Here is a 25,529-nt window from a genome sequence, read left to right as displayed (position 1 = left end):
CAGTTCTGGTCTTTGATTGTAAATTCTGATCAATGTAGTACAGGTGTAATACAGTGCAGCAAACAGCAGTTCTATTTAACCCCTTTTAACTGCCAGGAGCAGTATTTGAACACCTTGGATACCTTCTTGTGTGATTGTGCACACATGTTGAGACCCTTTGACAAGCCTGGTGGAGTATTATGCTTTCATAATTCCATGTTCACAACACTGAGGCACAAACTCTCATATAAGGGATTGGAGTGTGTAACCCTCCATTTTTTTTTTTTTACTGTGCTTCAGTGTCTCTCAGGAAAACCTCCCAGACAAATCTGAAGTTTCATCACTCATAGCTGACCTTCTACACTCAGGATCTTCAGGAAATCCACAGCTGAATCCTTGCCAAGACTTTCCTAAGTTCATAATTAGGTTCACATCACAGCATTCAGCATCACAGTAGCCTGATGTTGTAGCCTGTAGCCTGTACAGTCCTTAAGAAATGCTAATGTTAAAGGTATCAAATAATAATTACCAAATTTCTTCAGAAGAGGACAATATAAAATCACACAGTTTTATTGCTTTTTAATGAAAAACAACCCCAAACAATTGAAGTCAATGGAAAGATCCTATTGACTGCTCTTCAGGAATGGTCCTGAAGACTGTGGCCAACTGACTGTGGCACTACGTTGTCATCATTACATTCATACAACGCATAATGATCAGCAGAGGAAGAGAACCATTTAGAATTGAGATTTTGTATAATATCATTGACCTCATTGTTGTGCTACCTTAGCAAGGTTATTTCCATCCTGAAGAAACTCACTCTGGATCCCACTGACTTCAGCAACTACCAACTAGTATCACTTATCTCTTTTCTTTCTAAATCCTTAAACACACTGTTTATAATCAACTGTCTCTTTATCTCTCAAAGAACAACTTCCAAGATAATAACCAGTCTGGCTTCAAAGTGGCACATTCCACAGAGACTGATCTTTTGGCTGTCACTGAGAAGCTGAGAAGCGCAGGGTCAGCCATGATACAACGCCCCTAGAGCAAGGAGGGTTAAGGGCCTTGCTCAAGAGCCCAACAGTGACAGCTTGGCAGTGCTGGAGCTTTAACCTCAGACCTTCTGATCAGTAACCCAGAGCCTTAACCATTGTACTTGTACTTCTGTTATCCCTCTATATTCAATCTCTTAGGGAGGACATAATCTTTCATGGGTTTTCATATCACTGCTTTGCGGATGACGCTCAACTCATCCTCTCTTTCCCTCCCTGAGACACTCATGTTTCCGCTCAGATCTCAGCATGTCTGGCAGACAACTCATCATGGATTGCAGCTCATCAGCTGAAACTTAATGCCAGCAAAACTGAACTGCTGTTCATCCCAGGTGATTCATCCACATGTCAGGATCTCTCAGATCTCACCTTCGGTCACTGCATGCATCCTTGGGCTAACCATGGACAATCAACTGTCCTTTTCCTCTCACACTTCTAATCTGACATGCTCATGCCGATTTCATCTTTACAACATTAGAAGGATTTGTCCATTTCTATCCACACAGGCCACTCAGGTGCTTGTTCATTCACTTGTCATTTTGAGACTGGACTACTGCCACTCACTCCTGGCAGGTTTGTCTCTGAGTGCCACTGACCTCTGCAACTGATCCAGAATGCAGCTGCATTCTAAGTTCTCTCACACCACCCCTTTGCTATGCTAACTCCACTGGCTTCCTCTAGCTGTTTAAAACATGATGCTTTCCTATTAAGCCAAAAAACGGACCAACACCCACTTACCAAAGTGGTTCAAAGCTCTTATCACACACTGCACCACGCTCCCTCTGATACTCTAGCACTGCTCGACTGGTCCCATCATCTCTCAGGGTACAAGGAAGGCATGCATCAAGACTCTTCTCTGTTCTGCTGCCTAGGTGGTGGAATGAGCTTCCCTTAGATGTCCGAACAGCTGAGTCACTGGCAGTCTTCAAATGATGCATAAAGACCTACCTCTTCCTAAACTACTTAAATTAGCACTTAATTTTTTTTTTATTGTATCGTCTGTGTGCTTTTCTTATGATATTACCTCCCCAATACAGTTTTTAGTTTGATGGTATTCTTAGTTGTTATCTAGTGAACCAGTATCAGGATGTATTTATTGATAGAGACTTCAAAGCATTTCTGTAAGTCACTTTGGATAAGGGCATCCACCAAATGCTATAAATGTAAAAGTAAATGTCGAGTGAATTAGAAGCATTTTCCGTTTGTCCAAAGAAATGTGCATGTTCATCTGAAATTGTTTTATGGATCATTAAGGTAAAAAGTAAATCCTTGTATTTCAATCTCTTTGTTGGTGTGTGCATGCGTGCGTGCACATGCATGCGTGTGCGTGTGTGTGTGTGCATGTGTAGTGAATGCTATAGAGAGCGTTACAGCTCTGCAGGCAGTAAAACGTGCTGTTGCCATGGTAACTGACGGAGATGTTTTACAGAAATGCCCCAGTCAATCAGGGTATAAAGTATGAATGTGAATTATATTGTTATAACAGCTTTTCACTATATCATAATACACACTACCCTATTGGTGTTGCTTTGATGGTTAACTGTCAACATTAAAATGATTCTTGGAATATAGCTGCATTAATATTTGATTAATGAAACCGTGCTCTGTCCTTGGTGCTACAACTGTTGCCATGGCAAAATTGCAATTAAAAAATGTTCCTGCTTGGGAAAGCTGCCTCAGGGGTTGCACAGATGAGACAATAATATTCTTAAGAACAATTAATTAATTACTTTATCAAACAGTTTCTATAGTTTAAAGCAGATTTGTAATAAATGAAAGGAATGACAACAATTATGGGTGTGATAGTATGAAGAATAATGAGATGAAATTTAAAATCATGCTATACCACAACAGATAATGTGAAGTAGACACCTTGTACTGATTTAGTTTGGTGTGGTGGTCCACATTATGTGTTTTCTCACCTGTTTACAGAGCCTGAGGTGCCACAGAGGCCAATGTTTCTCCTCAGAGGAGCGATTTTTATTAAACCTGGCATAAAATGTGGACAACCTCACCAAATACTATAAAAAGTGCCCTGGCTATTTGTAATAAAAAAACATTAAATAATATTTTTTAAAAAACTAAAAAAAAACCTAACCCCACCTTTAACATCATTCTATTTGAAAATGTAAAGATATATGCAGATTCTATGATATACTGAAAACCATGATATTGGGTTGTATAGTTATATAATATTCCACCCTTAACCATGTTGACAATTAAAATAGAGAATCTTGAAAAAAGAGCTGAGTTGAATTATCAGGATGACATCATCATTGATCAAACATGTGGAAATCTGTTCTGTATAGAACAGATTTCCACATGTTTGATCAATGATGATGTCATCCTGATAATTCAACTCAGCTCTTTTTTCAAGATTCTCCATTTTAATTGTCAACATGCTTAAGGGTAGAATATTATATAACCATACAACCCAATATCATGGGCTGTTGTCATGTGTTGCCTGAAGGAACTCTGGACTTCAGTTCTTAGCAGCCACTGCACCTCTGCATCACTGTCACATGACCACCTGCACCTGACTGTTTGCACCGCACTCTTTGTCTGGCTTTGATTGTCCTCTGTTGTTACGTTATGCTCTCCAGCCTCGGTTGTATTGATTTATCTTTTGTTTTGTTCTTTATTAAACTTTAAATCTGCACGTGCATCCGTCTCTGCCTCTCCAAATCGTGACAGCTGTACATGTTTACACCCAAAATTCATAGTTGTCTGTGTTTCAGACTCACTCTTCTTTAGACTCAGTCTCAGAAACTCAACTCATGGACTGTCTGTTGTATATTGTACATTTAGGAGATCACAACAATCTGAATCTTGCAGGCTACAATATCATATGCACCTACATACATATACACTTGTAGATTTTAAGCAGTCACATGCAAAAATAAACATTACTTCCCTGGTAACAGTGAGATTTTGAGAGCAAGATAATGTCACTGGATTGATGGAAAATGATTTTGTGACTTGTGGCACTCTCTGGGTTTTGCTTGTTTCCACTTGTACCCATTAGGGTACAATTTTAAAACAAACAGGTCTGTTTTTATTTTCTCCATTTGTACCACCATTTCTGTAATCACTTCCCTCTATATACACTTGAGCAAAGAAGGCTGTGAAAAATTGTTTTTACTGTTTAAAATTTTGATCTTTTGTTAAAAAAAAAATTCACCAAAATACTCTGCTCTCATGGATATCAAACAATTGCAAACACAACACAGGTTTATATATATATAAAAAAATCTTTGTTAAATATATCTGTGCAACAATTATTGGCACCTTTTAGTCAATATTTCGTGCTACCTCCCTTTGACAAGATAACCACTCTGAGTCTTCTCCTATTACACCTGATTAATTTGGAGAATATATGGCAAGGGATCTGAGACCATTCCTCCATACAGAATCTCTCCAGATCCTTCAAATTTGAAGTGGACTCTTCTTTTCAGTTCACCCTACAGGTTTTCTATGGGTTTCAAGTTAGGGGACTGGGATGGCCATGGCAAGACCTTGATTTTGTGGTCAGTAAACCATTTTTGTGTTGATTTTGATGTATGTTTTGGATTATTGTCCTGCTGGAAGATCCAACCACGGCCCATTTTAAGCTTTCTGGCAGAGGCAGTCAGGTTTTCATTTAATATCTGTTGGTATTTGATAGAGTACATGATGCCATGTATCCTAAAAAATGTCCAGGTCCTCTGGCAGAAAAACAGCCCCAAAACATGAAAGAGCCACCACCATGTTTAACTGTGGGGATGAGGTACTTTTCCATATGGCTACCTCTCTGCGTGTGCCAAAACCACCTCTGGTGTTTGTTGACAGAAAGCTGTATTTTGGTTTCATGTGCCCATAGAACCCGGTCCCATTTGACGTTCCAGTTGTGTCTGGCAAACTGAAGATGCTTGAGTTTGTTTTTGAATGAGAGTAGAGGCTTTTTTCTTGAAACCCTTCCAAACAACTTGTGGTGATGTAGGTGACTTCAGATTGTAGCTTTGGGGACTTTCTGACCCCAAGATGCAACTAACTTCTGCAATTCTCCAGCTTTGATCCTTGGAGATTTTTTAGCCACTCAAACCATCCTCTTCATAGTGCGATATAGACACACGTCCAACTCCAGGTTGAATCATAACATTTTCAGTTGACTGGAACATCTTAATTATTGCCCTGATGGTGGAAATGGGCATTTTCAGTGCTTGTGCTATTTTCTTATACCCAAGTCCTGTCACATTATGGAATTGAGGATGGAAACAAGTGCAGTAAAAGGCTTTATTTATGAGCAACAGGCAGACAAATCCAAATCACGATTCAGAACCGTGGTCAAAACAGGCAATTGGTCAGGTGATCTACAAATAGGCATATTTGCCCCCCTCCCCTCCCCCCAGCAGCACTCCCAGAGTGCCAGAACACACTGCCCTCATAGAACCATGGCGTAGTGGTATCCACAGCAGCGTAGGAAAGTAAAGCGGAGTTCTTAGCTGCAATGGGAGGTGGAGAAACTTCCTCAGTAGAACAGGGTGGCTGAGTGACATCCTCAGCTGTATATGGCTGAGTCTGAGAGAGTCTGAGCATTGTTCTCCATCGACTTTGCAGGCTGAACTTGGTTGGCTGTGTCAGCAGACTCAGGTGTACGCAGAGCTTGGTTGGCTGTGTCGTCAGTCTCAGGTATGAGGAGAACTCGGTTGATCGTGTCACTAGTCTCAGGCATGAGGAGAACTTGGTTAGTCTTGACGTCTGCTTCAGGCATGAGTAGAACTTGGTTGTCCTGTTCAGTAGACTCGGGCGTGAACAGAAATTGGTTGTCTGTGTCAGCAGACTCAGGTGTGATCAGAACGCTGTTGGTGGTGATGTCGGTTTCAGGTAAGAGGAGATCTTAGTTGGTCATATCAACAGACTCTGGCATGAGCATAACTGGGTTGGTCGTGAGGTCGACTTCAGACATGAGATCTTGGTTGGTCATGACGTTGTTTTCAAACTGGAACTTGGCGTGGACGGCCACCTTGTCGATCTCAGACTGGACATTGGCGTGGATGGTCACATTGTCAATCTCAGACTGGAACTTGGCATGGATGGTCACATCTTCGATCTCAGACTGGAATTTGGCGTGGATGGTCACATCTTCGATCTCAGACTGGAACTTGGCATGGAAAGTCACATCGTCGATCTCAAACTGGAACTTGGCGTGGACGGTCACCTAGTCGACCTCAGACAGGAACTTGGTGTGGATGGTCGCCTAGTCGACCTCAGACAGGAACTTGGCTTGAGAGGTCGCCTCTTCTGCCTCGAACAGGAACTTGGCTTGAGAGGTCGCCTCTTCGACCTCGGACAGGAACTTGGCTTGAGAGGTCGTTTCTTCGACCTCAGACAGGAACCTTGCTTGAAAGGTCGCTTCTTTGACCTCGGACAGGAACTTGGCTTGAAAGGTTGCCTCTTTGACGTCGGACAGGAACGTGTTGTGAGAGGCCGTCTCGTTGACATCTGACAGGAACTTGGCTTGAGAGGTTGCCTCTGCTGCCTCGGACTAGAACTTGGCTTGAAAGGTCGCCTCTTCGACCTCGGACAGGAACTTGGCTTGAGAGGTCGTCTCGTCGACCTCGTACAGGAACTTGGCTTGAGAGGTCGCCTCTATGACCTCGGACAGGAACTGGGCTTGGGAGGTTGTCTCTTCAACCTTAGACAGGAACTGGGCTTGAAAGGTCCTCTAACAGGAACTCTGTGGGTGAGACCACCTTGTGCATCTCAGGTTGGAGCTCAGGAGAGGAGGTTGCCACATTGACATCCGACTGGAGCTCAGCTGATGAGACCACCTCATGGATCTTGAGCTGGAGCTCTGGAGCTGAGGTTGCTACATTGACCTCCGGTTGGAGCTCAGCAGGTGAGACCACCTTGTGTGTCTCAGGTTGGAGATCTGGAGACGAGGTTGCCATGCTGACCTCTGGCGGGAACCCTGCGGGTGAGACCACATCGTGGGTTTCAGGTTGGAGCTCAGCAGGTGAGACCACCTCGTGGGTCTCAGGTTGGAGATCTGGAGACGAGGTCGCCACGTTGACCTCTGGCTGGAGCTCAGCAGGTGCTCTCTTGTGAAGCTGTTTGTGAGTATGCCAGCTACTCTTGAGAAGAAATATGATCCCTGGATCCCAAGTTTCCTGCATGTGGGACACAGTAACTGGGCCTCTTTACAGCAGCCCTCAGTTTTGCAGGTCGGTGTCACCTCCACCACTGCCCTCTTGGCTGGAGCCTGAAGCTGAGCTATGGAGGCTGCCCTGTCAATCCACTCATAATAGGTGTGGAATGGCATGTCAGCCATGTTCATCACACCGACTCCCCTCAACTGTTGATCCAGGTCCTTACTCTGCTCTGGATGCCCAAACTCCTCCAAGAATAGTTCTGCAAACTGAGTTACATTATTGAGGGCACTGGACCCTGTACTGGACAGATGCTCCGCGAAGTCACGGGCCGGGCTATATAACCGGGACACCATGAACCCAAGCCACTGTCTTGTCCGGCTTGGGGTGCACTAGGCTAGAGAAGTACATTTGGTTGTGGAAAAAGAACTGCCTCGGGTAGTTAAACAATCCACAATTCTCCTCCGGGAGGTCCATGGCAGTCCACTGGGGAAACTGGACTGACATGAAAGGTGGCCAGACATCCCCATGTACACTGCCATGATGCTCTCCTCGTTTTCCTGCTGCATCCATGTCATGGCGTAGTATTCTGTCACGTTCCAGTACGTGATGGAGTTGAGGACAGTTACAAGTGCAGTAAAAGCCATTTAACAGAGAGACAGGCAGACAAATCCAAATCATAATATAAGAGAGTGGTCAAAACAGGCAATGGGTCAAGCAATCTACAAACAGGCATAAACTGGGCAAGGCTAGAATCCAAAACGAGAAACAAGAAACAAAGTCAATAAACGTGAATCAAAACGAGAAACGAGGAACAACCGCTTGGTAACGAGAATACACTCAATACTACGCAAAGTCATAGTATTTGATCAGTCTCTTATATACTGTGGTGTGAGTGTGTATAAGATTGGAAACAGGTGTGTGTGATTAGAATTCGGGAGAAGGTGAAAGGTGTGTGGGAAGTGTAGTCCATGGCGGCCATGTTTGTAGGCCGCAGTGCAGGATGGGAAATGTAGTCACGGGTTTGCTGTGATACGACAGTATTTCTTTGCGCATTTCAATCTGGCCTTCTGATTCTTAGTGTTGATGAGTAGTTTGAATGTTGATATGATCGTGATATGGCCGCTACAGTGTATATAATAAGTCTACACACCACTGTTAAAATAGCAGGTTATTGAGATGTAAAAACATAAAACTAAGTCAAACCATGTCGGAACCTTTTTCACCTCTATTGTGAAATTGCAACATAAAAATGTCTAATTCAACTATGAAACTCTGTCCACACACTGATTGGCTCCCTTGATGCCTGTGCGCAGCCTATCAGCCATGCTTCTCCGTCCAAGTAAACCTTTATTATCCTGACTAACTCAATGGCTATAAATAATCAACAAGTGGAGAAAATTTGCCACAACAGTCACATTACTAAAAACAGGACATCCCTTTGAAATTGATGTGAAGACCAGGAGTAAACTGATCAGGGAGGCTGTCAAGAGGCCTACAGCAACATTAAAATATTTGCAGTAATTTCCGGCAAGAACTGGTTGCTCCCTACATGTTACAACAATCTTCTGAATTCTTCATATCTCTGGGCTTTTGGTGTATGGTGGTAAAATAAAAGCCTTTTTTTATCCAAAAAATGAAAACATCCAAACCCGGCTAAATTTCCATAAGCCATGTGGAATAATACGTTATGGCCTGTTGACACCAAAGTTTAACTTTTTGGCCATAAAACCAAAGGATGCATTTGTCACAGAAACACCCACCATAGAACTGGGCCGGATTATCCAATGGGCATTATGGGCACGGGCCCAGGGGCTCATGTGCACTTGGGGCCCAAGCGAGGGGGAAAATGTTTTTTTCTTTTCATTTCTTTTTTTTTTTTTTACATTGGAAAAAATGGAGGGCAATGTCTGGTTGGGCCACACAAGATTAAAAAAGACGTGCCCCACTTAACGTCTACAGGGTGGCGCCTGGAAATAGCTTTTGATGCGTTCGACCTGAGTTCAAATCCGCCTTTTGCCAAACTTGCTTTTCTCCGTTTCCCCATCACATATCAGATCGGAAAGGCGTATATTTTTTCAATAAAATGAAGAAAATATTTGAAAAGTGGGGTGTTTCTACAAGATATAGTGCCCATGGGCCTCTGAATTCTTAATCCGGGCCTGCCAAAGAACATCACCAAAAGAACACCATCACCATGGGGAAGCATGGAGGCAGGTGCATCTTGCTTTGGTGCTGCTATTCTTCAGCTGAAATTGGGGCTTTAATCAGGGTGGAGGGAATAATGAATAGCCCCAAATAGTAGTCAATTTTGGTACAAAACATTAAGGCTGCTAAAACACTTAAGATGAAGTGGAATTTCACCTTTCAGCATGACATTGACCTGAAGCACACCTCCAAATCAACAAAGGAATGACTTCACCAAAACAAAAATAAAGGTTTTGGAATGGCCCAGACAGACCTAAATTTAATCGAATATCTGTGGGGTGACCTGAAGTGGGCTGTGCAGAGGAAATTCCCACCAATTCTTCACAGAGTTAGATTGCTTTTGCAAAGAAGAATGGCAAAATATTACTAATTCAAGATATGCCAAACTGATTGACTTTTACCCCAAAAGACTGAATGCACTGATAAAATATAAATTTGCTTCAACTAAGTATTAGTTTAGGGGTGTGTACACTTATGCAACCAGGTGATTGTACATTTTTTTCTGTTAAATGATTCTTATTGTTTTTCACTTTAATCTATAGCTTGCAATTTCACAATAAATGTAGAAAAGGTTCTGACATGATTTATCATAGTTAATTTTTTTTTTTTTTTTTTTTTTTTTTACATCACAGAAACCTCCCGTTTTAAGAGGGGTGCTCATCCTCAAGTTCAACACTGCAGTCTTGTGACTTAATCATATTCGGACACACATAAATAGCTACATTGTATAGCATGAGAAAATAAGCACAGATGATGAATTGATCTGGTTCTTGATAGTTTTGTTCTACAGTGATGCACTTAACTGGGTGCTAAATTTAAATGATTGTACTGTATAGGACAGTACTGTACTGTTGGCTGGATGAGAGAAGAAGATATTTGTAACAAGTACTTTGAAATCCTAATAAAGTGTAAACAGTAAAAAAGAAAGTTTCTTTTTACTACTTAAGTAAGAGTGCAAGTATTCAATTCAATAATCCTCGGGTGAAGTATACTGTACACTATGCATAAATAATAATATGTTGTAAGTATAGTATTAAGGAACAATTACTCAAGTATTTTTTACCCCTATCCTTAAGTGATACCAACAGTGAGGGAAATGAATAAAGCCTGATGGATTTGATTGATGGGATCTATGATAAATGAAACAGCACTTCCAGTCTGTTTATGAGATTATCTAAGAGTGTGCACAATATAGTTAACATGAATTGGAAAGCGATGCTCATTTGCTGCAGTCAGTGACCTTGGGAAAAGAAGAATATTTGTGACTGAGCAGTTGAAGTACCCATTTCCATGTTTCTCTTTCAGGGTGCCAAAAACATATAATGTCATTGTTAGTCCTTTAGTGCTAAACAAATACCTCAGATAATGTTTTCCTACCAGTATTAACTAAAATTGTTGGGGTCAGGGAGAATTTAGAGTTCAGCTATCATGTACATTTGTGATGATTTGATTTAAAAGCAATAGCTGGCATTTTCTATGACGTAAATATGCAGACACACAGACAGTCAAAGAGCTTTTCCATACTGTGGAGTGTGTGCGTGTGTGTGTGTGTGTGTGTGTGTGTGTGTGTGTGTGTGTGTGTGTATGAATCGCCATGAAGCACCTACAATTCCTCTTTTTTTGACCAGCACAACATGGCCAAATAAATGGTTCCTACTACTTTAAAAGTGCAATGTTAAAAAAGAAAGAGGGAGTGAGAACAAGCAAGGAGAGGGGGAGGACAGAAAAAAAGAGAAAAATCAGATTGCGACAGTCGATATTAAAACATGCAGTGAGAGAGAGAGAGAGAGAGAGAGAGAGAGAGAGAGAGAGAGAGAGAGAGAGGAAACCATGATCCAGGCCTTTCCACTGGGACAACCAGAAAGAAAAAGACACTTCACGGCAGTTATCTTTCTCTCCCTCCTTCTCTCTCCCTCTCCCTCTCTTTCTCTCTCTCGCTCATCAGTCCCACGTCAATTGATTTGTGTATGAACAGCTGGGCGCTTTTTCGCCCCCTCTCTGCCTGTGTGTTCTGAATGATCAGCTGATGAAGAGACTGAGTGCACGCTGCAATGCTGGGTTGCTAATTCTCTCGCCTGCAGACAAGCGGCAGCCTGGAGACCACAGCCAGGTAAAAAAAACCTCCTTCCTTTCTCTCTTTCTCACCCTTTCTTGCTCGCTCTCCATCCTCAGAGCATGTCATCATGCCAGGTTTCAGCACACGGTCATACAAATGGAGAGAGAGAGAGAGAGAGAGAGAGAGAGAGAGAGAGAGAGAGAGAGAGAGAGAGAGAGAGAGAGAGAGAGAGAAGAGCGAGGGAGAGTGTGTGGCATGTGTAGGTGTGAGCTGTGTCTGATAACTGGGGAACATTAGCCAGACGAATTGGGTGTTGTGTAGATCCTGGCATGTTTTTTTCTTCTTCTAGAGGTTACAAGGACAGCACAGTACATGTATGCATACAGGCAGGAGGAGCAGGCACACGGATACATACACACATAGACATATGCACACTTGTCTGGGCACATTGCTATATGTTTTTGTAAATATTCTAAATGAGTGCTCCTTTGGTGTGCTTATGCTCAATTTCTGCTTCTGTGGAAATATGCAAGCGTGTGTGTGTGTGTGTGTGTGTGTGTGTGTGTGTGTGTGTGTGTGTGTGTGCGCAAACACATATGCATGTCTGCATTCCATTATAATTCCTGTGATTATTAGGCCTCCAGACCCATGGTCCCCTGGGGAGAGTAAATGTTTTCCATATTTGTGTGTGTGTGTGTGTGTGTGTGTGTGTGTGTGTGTGTGTGTGTGTGTGTGTGTGTGTGTGTGTGTGTGTGTGTGTGTGTGTTTCATATTTATATTTGGTGTGAGTGTGACTTAAACATCAATAGCTGGCACTGCCTGCAAAGCAGCTTATTCAGAATTCATATTTTCTTCATTCTCTTGCTTCTCTCTGCCAGTAGAACAGGGCTGCGGCATGCATATCACTGCACTTTAATTGCCTTTGTGTAGAACACAGTCTCGGCAGCATATACACACACACACACACACACACGCACGCACACACACACACACACACACACACACACACACACAGAGAGAGAGAGAGAGAGAGAGAGCGACCCCCCCCCCCTTCTCCTGTAGCCATGTAAGGAAAAATGGGAAACACAATAAAACATGACAGCTTTTTATATTAACTATTAGCAAGCAGGCTGTAGTCAGTTTTGGCTAAATATCACACTTCTAATTTTTCACCATTTCAGATAAACAAGTGATGTAGTGGTAACTGCCAGCCTGTTAATCTACAACCCCAATTCCAAAAAAGTTGGGACACTGTGTAAAATGTAAATAAATGTAAATACAAACAATGCAATGATTTGCAAATCTCATAAACCCATATGTTATTCACAATAGAACATAGAAAACATTTCACATGCACCATTAAAAAAAAAAAAAAGGTAATTTTGAATTTGATGGCCGCAACATGTCTCAAAAAAGTTGGGACAGGGCAACAAAAGGCTGGAAAAGTAAGTGTTACTAAAAAGAAACAGCTGGAAGTTAATTGGCAACAGGTCAATAACATGATTGGGTATAAAAAGAGTATCTTAGAGAGGCAGAGTCTTTCCAAAGTAAAGATGGGCAGAGGTTCACCAATCTGTGGAAAACTGTATCTACAATTTGTGGAACAATTTCAGAATAATGTTCCTCAATGTAAAATTGCCAAGACTATGAATATCTCATCATCTACAGTACATAATATTATCAATAGATTCTGAGAATCTGGAGAAATCTCTGTGTGCAAGGGACAAGGGTGAAACTCAATACTGCATGCCTGTGATCTTCGGGCCCTCAGGCAGCACTGCATTAAAAACAGGCCTGGTTCTGTAATGGAAATCACTGCATGGGCTCAGAAACACCTCCAGAACTCATTGTCTGTGAACACAGTTTGCCGTGCCATCCACAAATGCTGGTTAAAGCTCTATCATGTAAAGAAGAAGCCATATGTGAACATGATCCAGAAACTCTGTTGTCTTCTCTGGACCAAAGCTCATTTAAAATGGACTGAGGCAAAGTGGAAAACTGTTCTGTGGTCAGATGAATCGAAATTTGAAATTCTTTTTGGAAACCATGGACGCCTCGTCCTCTAAACTAAAAAGGAGAGGAACCTTCTGGCTTTTTATCAGCGCTCAGTTCAAAAGCCTACATCTCTGATGGTATGGGGGTGCATTAGTGCCTATGGAATGGGCAGCTTTCACATCTGGAAAGGCACCATGAATGCTGAAAGGTATATACAGGTTTTAGTGCAACATGCTTACATCCAGATTCCATCCCATCTTCACTTCTGAGAGGCTCTGCCTCTCTAAGATACTCATTTTATACCCAATCATGTTACTGACATGTTTCCAATTAACTTAATTACTTGCAAAAATGTTCCTCCAGCTGTTTCTTTTTAGTAACACTTACTTTTGCAGCCTTTTGTTGCCCTGTCCCAACTTTTTTGAGACATGTTGCAGCCGTGAAATTCAAAATTACCTTATTTTTTTCTTAAAATGGTATATTTCCTCAGTTTAAACATTTGATATGTTTTCTATGTTGTATTGTGAATAACATACAGGTTTATGAGGTTTGCAAATCATTGCATTCTGTTTTTATTTACATTTATTTACATTTTACACAGCGTCCCAACTTTTTTGGAATTGGGGTTGTATTTTAAAATACAAACAGCAGCTTTAACAATTTCCATTAAATTATCTTTGTGATTAATCATTTAAGTAGTGGGAAAGCAGGCAATTTTGATTTAAATCTTTTGAAATATACAGTAAGGGCTTTATTTTAACTCTATATTTAAATTCCTACACAGGCATATTGATAATTTGGTGGGGCATAAGCAGTTTTTAACTGGTTGAAATGAACACGTCTGCACTGATGTGGGTGGAGTGCCACAACAGGTTGTGTGAGGTTTGAAATTCGCTGGCACAGTGGCATTATCAAATCCACTATGGTCCAAAATTTCACTTCCTGTTGGGACGTCTGTTAGCACAGACACAATGATACAATAATAGATTCTGAGTCCTGTCCTGAACTGATATTTTGAATATACACTTTTATGTCATTCTATTCCCATATAAATAAGCTACTAACCCTATATATATATATATATATATATATATATATATATATATATATATATATATATATATATATATTTTAGTATTCATTATGAAGCCTTAGCATTCTGTCTATATTTGTCTTTCAACTTTGACTGTTTTCCCCCCTCTTTCCCCTTAGCTATTTTTTTAACAATAACTTTTTATAATAAAGAATCTCACACTTGCATTTAAATGGTCTTATTTGTGCAAGTACTACTAAAATGGTAAAATAATATTTTAGTGCCCATAATATTTTAGTGCTATTATTTTAACAGGAAACACTGTAATTTGTGCCAGACAGCCAGTTATTTCTACCACTAAAATATCAGGCACACCTACTGATAATGTATTCTGACTCAAATATATCTATTTTTTCCCCAATTATGTTTGTTCCTCACCACTTACACCAATGGTCATCAACAAACTAATAATACACCATAATCTTTTTGCATTTGCTCCTTAATCACAATTATAATGACCAAAGACTGTAAACACAGCAAGAATAGTAGTGTAGTAGTTTTACATCCTATATGAATAAATACAAATATTTACATTTAATTTATCTTATTATTATTATTGACCTTACAGCAAACCCTGACCCTCATTCATTCTTCATCATTCCCATGGATTGTTTCTGCAGTCTCAGGCTGTTCTAAAAGGAGCGTCTGAGGATATGGAGGAAGACAGCAGTTTGAAGAAACGAAAAAGTGACCACCAGGGCAACCAGGCCTCTGAAACGGGGCAGGAGATTGTCGAGAAAGTAAAAAAACGACGCGGTCGACCCCCAGCTGAGAAACTTCCACCAAATCCCCCAAAACTTACCAAGCAAATGAACACTCTTGTTGACATGGTCATTAACTACAAAGACACGTAAGTAGCAATGACACTACAACAAATTTCCTTTAAGATGACTTTTTGTGAGACTAATCATATATGGGTGAAAGACTTACTGAGCACTAATAATAATAATAATAATAATAATAATAAATAATACTTGTGCATTTGTATTTATTTATTTATTTTGTTTTGGAGAATAAAGTTGCTTGAGACTAAAATTGTGTGACATTTAAGGATCACAGTCACAGTGGGATTTTATATCCAATTTTGGTCCAAAAACGTGCATGTGTTACTGCCTCCTGAGACTCAGTCTTAGAGCACCATGGGGATAAACAGTATTTTCCTGACCTCCAGACTTGTCCTGTTAGAGCCTGGTTTTGTGGATGTTTACTATTTATGCCACCCTTCTCCAAAACAGGTAGGCGACTTCACTGTCAGAGTTTGTAATACAATCAGAGCTACATATTTCCAGTGATCTGTGAGCATTCAGTTAGATTGATAAAAGCAGTGAGAATTTGACATTTATCATGGAAAACAAGCTATTAAATATGATTCATACACTGTTTTACTTGCAGACCCAGACAGAAAAATATGGCATGAAGCTTGTATTTTATGCAGTTTAGAGTGTAAAAGCATGCCTTGGAAGAAAATGCATTCTTTCAGCTGTATTTAGAATTGGCAACTTAGGTTTAAAAATTGTGTGAATATTTACCAGTGTTCCTTGTATTCAGAATCAGGTTACACATCTGCCTAAGTTGATTTTCTGGGCGTGCCATTAAGATTATGCAAATACATGTGCTTCATATCTCCAAATTTGCCAGAAATTTCTTGGGTGGAGCTGTCCAAGACAGGCATCAAGAACACTGCCTGTAAACACAACCCCTTGCCTTTAGGCCTTAAAACAATTTGGGGGGGGCTGGGGGGTTGGAAATGCATACGAAGAAGCATGTAGCATTTTTTCTTGCTGTCAAATGTAATACAATGTAACAAAAAAAGCAAGAGACAATTGACAAAAGTAAAAAGAAAAAAATACTAATAGAACAATATATGAATAATAAGATGGCAAGTCTAGTATTTTGCCAATGTATGACTGCATGAATAGCCCTAGTAGTATCATCACAACCACTGCAATTAGTTTAATTTAACAATATCACTTTCTTCATTACCTTCAATACCTTCATTATTTGGCAACTCATAAAATAGTGCTTCCTATTATTTTGCATTTAATAGTTTTTATTTCATGCTCTGAGACTTTCCTGTGCACACACCTTGTACAATGTAGCCATGGGTTACTAAATTGAGATCTTGTTGAAAAGTGTTGTATATTGTTAGTTTATTCAAGTCTTGTCATCAATTGCCTATTATGGTGTTAGATAGTAACCTATAGTATAAGTCAAGTGTGATAAGTTCTTGACTTCATTTTTTTAAGCTATGTCATTATTAATGTCATCAAGCAACATTAATGAACTTGTGATATTTATGATGTTTAAATGATATTTAAATGTGTGGACTTGTATCAAAGTTCTGGTGCTTATGACACAGCCAGGAAAATATTGACATGAAATCTTGTGACAGAGAAAAGTTGCATATACAATGCAATGCACCAGTCTTATGCTTTGTATTTGTGCATGTGCCATGATCATGAAAATGTATCCCAAAATGTACTACTATGTAGTATTTGTTTATTTACTTGTAAAAACGTATGTGTGTAGTTTTTTGTGCTTTTCTTGTGTCATATTGTTATTTAATGGTAGTATCCCACAGTTCATTAATTGCTGTCATACAGGTTGGGCCGCCAGATCAGTAAAGGTTTTGTTCAGCTGCCATCTAGGAAAGAGGTACCAGAATACTACGAGCTTATTCGCAAGCCTGTGGACTTTCGGAGGATCAGGGTAAATGGAAACCTGTCCTATTTGGTTGTCCTATGTTGTACTTCTCCAAACAAAACAAAAAACAGAAATGACTGTAGTTTTAGTCTGGGTGAGATTGCAGTGTTATACAGTCTGTAAGCCATCAAAACATATATAACAAATATACATTGGCATAGATTCTACAAGTCTCTAAAACTGTACTGCAAGCTGTAGAACTGCAATGTAAGTCTACTTTAGACATTCTACAGTATAACAAAGCATATACAGTATAGAATGTCAACAGTATGTCAGGTGACTGTCATTGACTCACTTGTGAAATAATTATCAACGTCAAAAATTCATGGTGGTAGATGTTTAGGAGATCATGTATAGATTATCAAATTGTACCTTTTGCTTTCCCTTTATAACATATTCATAAGCATTGTGTGAATAATTTATAATAATGGATGATTTATTAGGCACATGTTAAAACATGAGATGAGGTGACATTAAGGTTTTTATGTAGTATGACTGCTTTTATGTGAAAGAGAGAAGAATGGTTTATGGTTAGACTGGTAAAGATTGTTAGTGTGAAATATTTTATACTTCAGTTGAATGTTATCAGCAATATTTACAGTGCTTTGAAAAAGTATTTTACCCCCATCCTGAGTTCTTCTGTTTTTGTGCATAGGAGTAAGTCCTAGTTCTAGAAGTAAGTGAAAGACTCATCTCTAGTTATCGGAAGCGTTTGGTTGCAGTCATTGGTGCAGAAGGTGGCACAACCGGATTTTAAGTTTAAATGAGCAATTAGTTTTTCATATTGATGATAGGTGTTGGATAACATTTTTTTTGCTTCAACAAAAAAAAAATTAAAATAAAACTGTTTTGTGTGTTTACTCAGGATGCCTTTGTTTTATCTTGTATTTTGTTTGAACTAAAACTATTTAGTATGAGATTTACACAAAAAAAGAAGACATCAGGATTGGGCAAATACTTTTTCACAGCTCTGTACGAATATAGCATTCGTGAAGTATGGAGACCTTTCTAAAAAGTATCCATTACAAATGGAAAATTGATTATCAAAATTGATTTTCATTTTTCAGTCATGAAAATGAGTCATTGATCTGACATATATCCTTTTCTAGTGTAGCTTTGGCAGTACGCTTAAACTTGTTGTTTTGTTGGTATGTGAACCTTCATCCCAGTATCAGGACTTGCAGAGTGGAACTGGATTGCCCTGTATCTAGCTCCATCCATCTTGCCCTCAACCCTAACCAGTTTCCCAGTCCATGCAATTAAAGAGCAAGCCCACACAATGCTACCTTTACCATGCTTCACTGTAGAAATGGTGTTCTTGGGGTGATGAGTCATATTGGGTTTTTGTCAAATGTAGTATTTGTGCAAAGGCCAAACATTTTGATCTCATAAAACCAGAGATACTTTTTCCAGATTTGCTGAGGGTTTTTTTTTTTCTTGCTCATTTCCCATAAAGATTCCAGGGAATAATTGTCTTGTGAACAGCTTCTCCCATCTCCCCATCTCCTTCAAATTTACCTTTGGCCTCATGATTGCCTAATGCCCTCCTTAACCGGTGATTGACTTGGTGGATGGCCTCCTCTGGGCAGAGTCGCAATTGTGCCATATCCTTTTTATTGGTTATAATGGATTTAATGGTCCTCTGTGGAATGTTCAACTTTCTTTTAATAACCAAGCTCTATACTTTTCCACACTTTGTCCTGGACTTGTTTTGATAGCATGTGACACTTTAATTCCATTCATTTAATTATGTGACTTCCGGTGCAACTGGTTGCACTACTGGTTGCACTACAACTAATTTAAGATTTTCACAGCAACTATGCAAATTATATTGATCCCCCAGGTTTTTTTGGTTTTAACACTAGAAAATGTGGAAAGGTTGAAGGAGGGTGAATAAATCAAAACTACATATATGTGCTGCTAAACAAAGACAAATTAATAACTTAAAAATGACAAAATACAACATTTTTTTCAGTCTATCCATAGATCCAAGATAATTGAGACATCTTCTCTCTTTCAAGCTAAGAGAATTCATGTTTCATGTGTTGACTATTGAATGTCTAAAAGGAACTACCAAATAATATGTTACCATGATTTTATTAAAGCAAACATACGTATCTGTTGCATGTGTTACTAGAAAATTATAATTTTCTAACTAACTTTTTTTTTGTGTAGGAACGAGTACGTAACCACAAATACAGGTGCATTGCAGACTTGGAGAAAGATATATTACAGATGTGCCACAATGCTCAGACTTACAACCTGGAGGGATCTCAGGTGTGCCTCAAGTGACTATCCTTCGTCCAATCAAATGTGACCCAATCAAATTTACCATGAGATGTTGAATTTGAAAAGCAAAGTTTCTCACATCTTAATGAAATAAAACAGGCCATATTTGGGTTATTTGTTTAGCATAATGGGTAACAATATGAAGATTTGAACAAACTAAATGTCTTTGGTATTCTAGTATGTTTAAATTTGTGAATTAATTATTAATATAGCCAAGGAACCATATTAAACATTCTTTTAGGCTACTTCAAAGTGCAGTTTCTAGCTAGTACATAAGCAAAATCATAAAAGTGCTTCTTTTTTTTTCAAATAATTCTCAATGTACTTTATAACCACTGTTATAACCATTATACACAGGGTTATAATAATACAAACTCTAATAAAAGATCTTATAGTATCAAACAATAAAATGATGGTGATACTAAATATGTGTACTATTGTTTCAGATCTTTGAGGATTCCATTGTGCTAAAGTCGGTCTTTGAGAGCGCAAGACAACGGATAGTAGAAATCAATCAAGAGGACACTGATGCTGTTGGAGGCAGCGAGGCAGTGTGTGGCAAGCATTTAAACCTAGAAAGTAAGATTAAATTGATAAATTTACTTTAATGAACTTAATGTGGGTGATATATATATATACACACACACATTCACACACAAAGAGTGGTGCTTGAAAGTTTGTGTACCCTTTAGAATCTTCTATATTTGTGTATTTCTATATTTTCTATATTTCATATTTCTATATGACGTAAAACATCACCAGATTTTCACCCAAGTCCTAAAAGTAGACATTGAGAAGGGAACCCAATTAAACAAATGAGACAAAAATATTATACTTGGTCCTTTATTAATTGAATTGGCACCCTGTCCAGGGTGTACCCCACTTCGTGCCCAATGCTCCCTGGGACAGTCTCCAGGTTTCCCCGTGACCCTGAAAAGGATTAAGCGGTATAGAAGATGGATGGATGGATGGATTTATTAACTGAGAAAAATTATCCAATATTGCATATATATATATATATATATATATATATATATATATATATATATATATATATATATATATGTGTGTGTGTGTGTGTGTGTGTGTGTGTGTGCAATACATATATTTGCATATGTAGAGAGAGGGAGGAGGGGGAGAGAGTAGAAATGAAGGCGTGGAATGGGAGGGAAAACGGAGTGATTCTTTGCTAGCTGGATGGCTTAATTTTAAGGAAGTCTATCAATGGAACTGTGAGGTGGGGAGGAGGCATATGGCCCACTCGTCCTCATGCTATACCCAGCAGCTGCCGCACACTTGATGCTCCATGAAGGCTTTCTGGATCATCCATGGGGGACATCTTCATTGAGTGTCATGGCCACAGATGGAGGAGCTGCAGCTCGAGGAGCAGCTGGTTGTAGCTACATCTGGAGCACCCGTCGGTCCTCGGCCAACTTGTTAGCGATGGCTTCAAAGCACTGCTGTTGTTCATGGTACAGGTTGAAGAGGGACATCCACAGCCAACACTTGAGCATGCCCTCAATGCATTTCAAGGATCATGTCCACTACATCCTTTCTATTAATGTACACCTGCCATAAAAGCTTTAGAGTATGCAGACAGAAATGATTGCAGTTTAGGATACAGATCTTGTTTCAGTATGGTCACCCACTGGGTGGCCACTATGAAACTTAGATACGCAAATAAAATAACTCACTTTTGTTTTATTTTTTTAGAGAATACACTGAAACAATTTTCTCCTCTTTTCTTTCAGTAAAATCAGAAGCAACAAAAACAAAATTTGACAAGAGTAGGGAGAGAAGCACCACTGTTCCTGCTAATTCCAGTGCTAAAGTAAAGGGGATTTACAGTGATGAGGACAGCGCTGAAGACCAGGAGGACAACACAGGCTTGGAGGATGGCTGAACTACATCTTCTGGATATGAGCTTCATGGCTGTCTGTCATCTTGCTAACATTGGAAATTGATAAGCTCATCAAATCACTTGCATTTATGTGAGTTGATTCAGTGTCCTCATTGTTCCCAAATTTGTTCCAGACTTGATCACATGCACATTAATATTTTGAGATACAGCTAATGATATTATGTTGTAATTAAGCATATACAGCATCCTACTGCATTGAAGTCATAGACTAAATATAAAGTCATATCTAGATGCATACCTATATTCCAGGATGATAAGAAAGTAAGCAAACAAGTAAACACTATTTATTTTCATTTTGCACTTTTGGCAGCATGGTAACTCCACTAAAGGTCAGTCTAGGGCAAATATATAACTCAGATAATTGCTTCTTATTTCTGTTTCATATGTTTCATGTAAACCTATGACTTCTTATTGTGTCACATCACCATTATATGATTCTGACACAACAAATGTAACCCAGAGTTACAAATTCAGTTGTTAATAGAATTTGACTTGGCATCAAAATAGACAAAAGCAATCTTTATAACAACTATCAACTATTGTACTTTGTAAAGTCTTTATAAATATTTAAAGTGGTGCTTGAAAATTTGTGAACCCTTTAGAATTTTCTATATATCTGCATAAATATGACTTAAAACGTCATCAGATTTTCACACAACATACAAAGTAGATAAAGAGTGAGAGGCAAAATGTGAACCTTTGCTTTCAGTATCTGGTGTGACCCCCTTGTGCAGCAACAACTGCAACTAAACATATCTGGTAACTATTGATCAGTCCTGCACATCAGCTTGGAGGAAGTTTAGCCCATTACAGTACAGAACAGCTTCAACTCTGGGATGTTGGTGGGTTTCCTCAAATGAACTGATTACTTCAGGCCCTTCCACAACATTTCTATTGGATTACAAGGAGGACATTGCCTTGGCCATTTTAAAACATTCTTTATTCTTCTTTAACCATTATTTGTAGAATGAAGTGTGTGCTTGTGGTTGTTGTCTTGCTGCTTGACCCACTTTCTCTTGAGAGTCAAAACAAGCCCAAACCATGATACTACCACCATTATGTTTTACAGGTGGGAGAATGTTCTTATGCTGGAATGCAGTATTTTCCTTTCTCCAAACATAACACTTCTCAGTTAAACCAAAAAGTTATATTTTGGTATCACCTATCCATAGCCATCTGGCTTGTCCACATGATCTTTGAACTGCAGACAGGCAGCAATGTTCTTTTTGGTGAGCAGTGGCTTTCTCCTTGCAACCCTGCCATGCACACCATTGTTGTTTAATGTTCTCCTGATGGTGGACTCATGAACAGTAACATCAGCCAATGTGAGAGAGGCCTTTAGTTGCTTAGAAGTTACCTTTGTGACCTAGTTGACTATTACACGTATTGTTCTTGGAGAGATCTTGGTTGGTCGACCACTCATGGTGAAGGTAACAATGGTCTTGAATTTCCTTCATTTGTACACAATCTGTCTGACTGTGGATTGGTGGAGTCCAAAGTCTTAGAGATTTATTTATTTATTTATTTATTTTTTAATAACCTTTTAGAACTCATTTTCTGAGGTCTTCAGAAATCTCCTTTGTTCCGGCCATGATACATTTCCACAAACATGTGTTGTGAAGATCAGTCTTTGATAGATCCCTTTTCTTTAAATAAAACAGGACGCTCACTCACACCTGACTGCCATCCTATTGATTGAAAACACGTGACTTTAATTTCATCTTCAAATGTACTGCCAATCCTAGAGGTTCACATACTTTTGCCACAATTTCCTCAATAAAATAAATGACCAAGTATAATTTTTTTTGTCTTATTTGTTTAATTTGGTACTCTTTGTTTACGTTTAGTACTTTTGTGAAAATCTGATGATTTTTAGGTCATATGTATGCAGATATACATATGATACCTAAGATATACATAGATATAGAAAATTCTGAAGGGTTTCGCAAACTTTCAGGCACCACTGTATGTAGCTCTATTCCAGTTGTCATGAAGGGATTATTCATGTGTCGTGTAACCCTGTAAAATCTGCAATTGGTATGAAATGTTTTAACAGTCAGGGAAGTTTTTCCACTGCCCATTTTTCATATGTATTTTTGGTAACAATTTAATTAAATGGAAAATTGGAAATTTGGATGAAACATTGTCACTTCTACTTTAGTTTGTGAACATCTTTGGGAACAACATTGAAAACTGAACTGTATTTAATCAATCAATGTCTTAACTATATGATTAATGAGCCCTGTGGTGTTTATGGAGCATGATGCATTTTGCTGAAAGGACATTGCCCTCAATAAGAGGATTCTAATGATAACACTGTCAAGATGTGTGTGTACTTTTGAGGGTTGGGAGAGAAAATGTCTTTATAGGTAGATTTTGAAATAAAGTTTTTAAGGTTTTTATGATATGAAAGTGCAAAGAGGTTTGATTTGAATCATCATAATTGATAATAAACATTTTTATAAATAGTCCTACAGTGTCTGTCAGAATTTATTTTTTGGTGATTAATCCTGCAGTTACTTCTTCCAGAGTATGCGGATCAAATTAGCTTGATTTTTGATGTTGCTTAAATGACAAGGACTTATTTGAGTGTCTTCTCATTAAGCTGCTTGTCTATTCATAAGATGTTAACGGTACTCTTATTTTGAAATTCATTCTCCACACAGGCTCTGATGCCAGGATTTAAAGGAGCATACTGGCATAAAGTAGTTTACATTTACTTCATTTGACAATACAGAAAAAAATTATGTTGCTATGTTGCGTGTCTTAAAGAGTTATGGTTAGACCTAAACCCAACTGTGCAGTGTCTGGCTTTGTGGGAAATATCAAATAGAACATTAAATGTATTGCTGGCAGTTACAGGAAGCCAGTGGAGGGAACACAGTAGCAGAGTAACATGATTAAATGCAAAAAGATCAAGGATAATTCAGAAAGCTGCATTCTGGATCAGATGCTTAGTATGATGTACAGAAAGACCAGACAGTTTTATATTTTATTTGTCAAGTAATGTAGCATATATGTAGCAACATTGTATCTTACAACCTTTTATTTTTGAGCTTTGAGTTTTGACAAAATTCACAATTTGTATTGTTGTGTTTTGCTCATAACTGCCCTGACATTTTAAAAATACATACTTCATTAGTAGCATGCTTATACAGGTGTGGAAAATATGAAGATGCAAAAGTGTATTTTTAGTGTTTCCAGAGCCTCACTGTCCAAACGGTGTGCGTCAAAACGTTTTTTTTGTTGTTGCATATCATATACAACTGACCCAGATCTGATGTCAAAAGTGCAGCATCCCATTTATTTCCACTACAAGTTAGTATTTGCACTGCATATAGCAACTGATACCTGGACAACCTCAGGATGCTCTCCAGTTTGACTTGAAAACATCCCTTGTCCTCATGCTGTTGTAATTGAACCAATTCTTGTCTGGCTCAGGAAAGCAAACAAGTATCTTGTATTCAATTTAATTAAATTTTTATTTGTATAGTGCTATTAACAATGGACATTATCACAAGGCAGATTTACAGAAATTTATTAATTCAAGATATAAATTAACATTTTTACAAATTACAAAATGATATTAAGTAATTCATGCTTCATGCTAATTCATGTTATAATAATGATTATTTAAAACTGTAAGCTAGCTAGTGGCCTCCACATTCAAAGTGACTGTAGTACTTCAAAATTCCACCTTTCAGAAGCATGAATAGAAGGGATTTTCCTTTTTGTTTGTTTTAAAATATAAAAATCTCATTTAATTTATTTTGGCAGGAGTTTCATATAACTGTTAGATCTAATAGTAAAACTTTTCCACAGTTCTTTTACTTTGAATAAAAATATTCTAATGCAGCCACCATTTTGCCCAAAGAGTTCACAGCTTCACAGCTCCAGGGTCTAGTACTCAGTCTTGAGCTCTGGTTACTGCTGGTGTGGAATTTCACAGGTTCACTGTTTTCCCAGTGTCCTCATGTTTTGTTTTTTTTTTAAACTGGGTGTTCCGATTTCTTCCCACTCTCCAAAAACATGCTGGTGGCTGGATTGGCTACTCTAAATCACCCCTAGGGGCGTGTGTGTGTGTGTGTGTGTGTGTGTGTGT

The 25,529-nt window shown here is 38.9% G+C and overlaps 2 protein-coding genes across 3 annotated transcripts in view; both read left to right on the top strand.

Annotated features, from left to right (window-relative positions):
- The window catches only part of zgc:55461 (beta-tubulin family protein), a 178,049-nt gene that overhangs the window by 71,709 nt on the left and 80,811 nt on the right, over positions 1-25,529 (top strand). The gene's annotated exons all lie outside the window — the stretch shown is intronic.
- Positions 11,142-23,898, top strand: LOC108259702 (probable global transcription activator SNF2L2). 2 transcript variants are annotated; one of them, XM_017459400.3, is made up of 6 exons: positions 11,142-11,480; positions 15,135-15,364; positions 17,118-17,223; positions 19,393-19,494; positions 19,953-20,085; positions 21,258-23,898. In XM_017459400.3, the coding sequence occupies exons 1-6, from the start codon at positions 11,397-11,399 to the stop codon at positions 21,407-21,409; spliced, it is 807 nt and encodes a 268-aa protein (XP_017314889.1). In that variant the 5' UTR covers positions 11,142-11,396; the 3' UTR covers positions 21,410-23,898. The 2 variants fall into 2 exon arrangements, with proteins under 2 accessions (XP_017314889.1, XP_017314890.1); XM_017459401.3 differs by having other exon boundaries at positions 15,083-15,364.

The sequence above is a fragment of the Ictalurus punctatus genome, chromosome 28 (assembly GCF_001660625.3).
Source record: "Ictalurus punctatus breed USDA103 chromosome 28, Coco_2.0, whole genome shotgun sequence".
In the NCBI taxonomy this organism is placed as follows: Eukaryota; Metazoa; Chordata; class Actinopteri; order Siluriformes; family Ictaluridae; genus Ictalurus; species Ictalurus punctatus.
The sequence above is the reverse complement of the archived record's forward strand: the minus strand, read 5'-3'. Positions and strand labels throughout refer to the sequence as shown.

Excerpts from the sequence above, each read along its gene's own strand:
- LOC108259702 (XM_017459400.3), top strand. The coding sequence starts at position 11,397 with ATGAAGAGACTGAGTGCACGCTGCAATGCTGGGTTGCTAATTCTCTCG. Across the intron at positions 11,481-15,134 it reads AGCCTGGAGACCACAGCCAG|TCTCAGGCTGTTCTAAAAGG; the intron begins GTAAAAAAAACC and ends TTGTTTCTGCAG. Across the intron at positions 20,086-21,257 it reads CAAGCATTTAAACCTAGAAA|TAAAATCAGAAGCAACAAAA; the intron begins GTAAGATTAAAT and ends CTTTTCTTTCAG.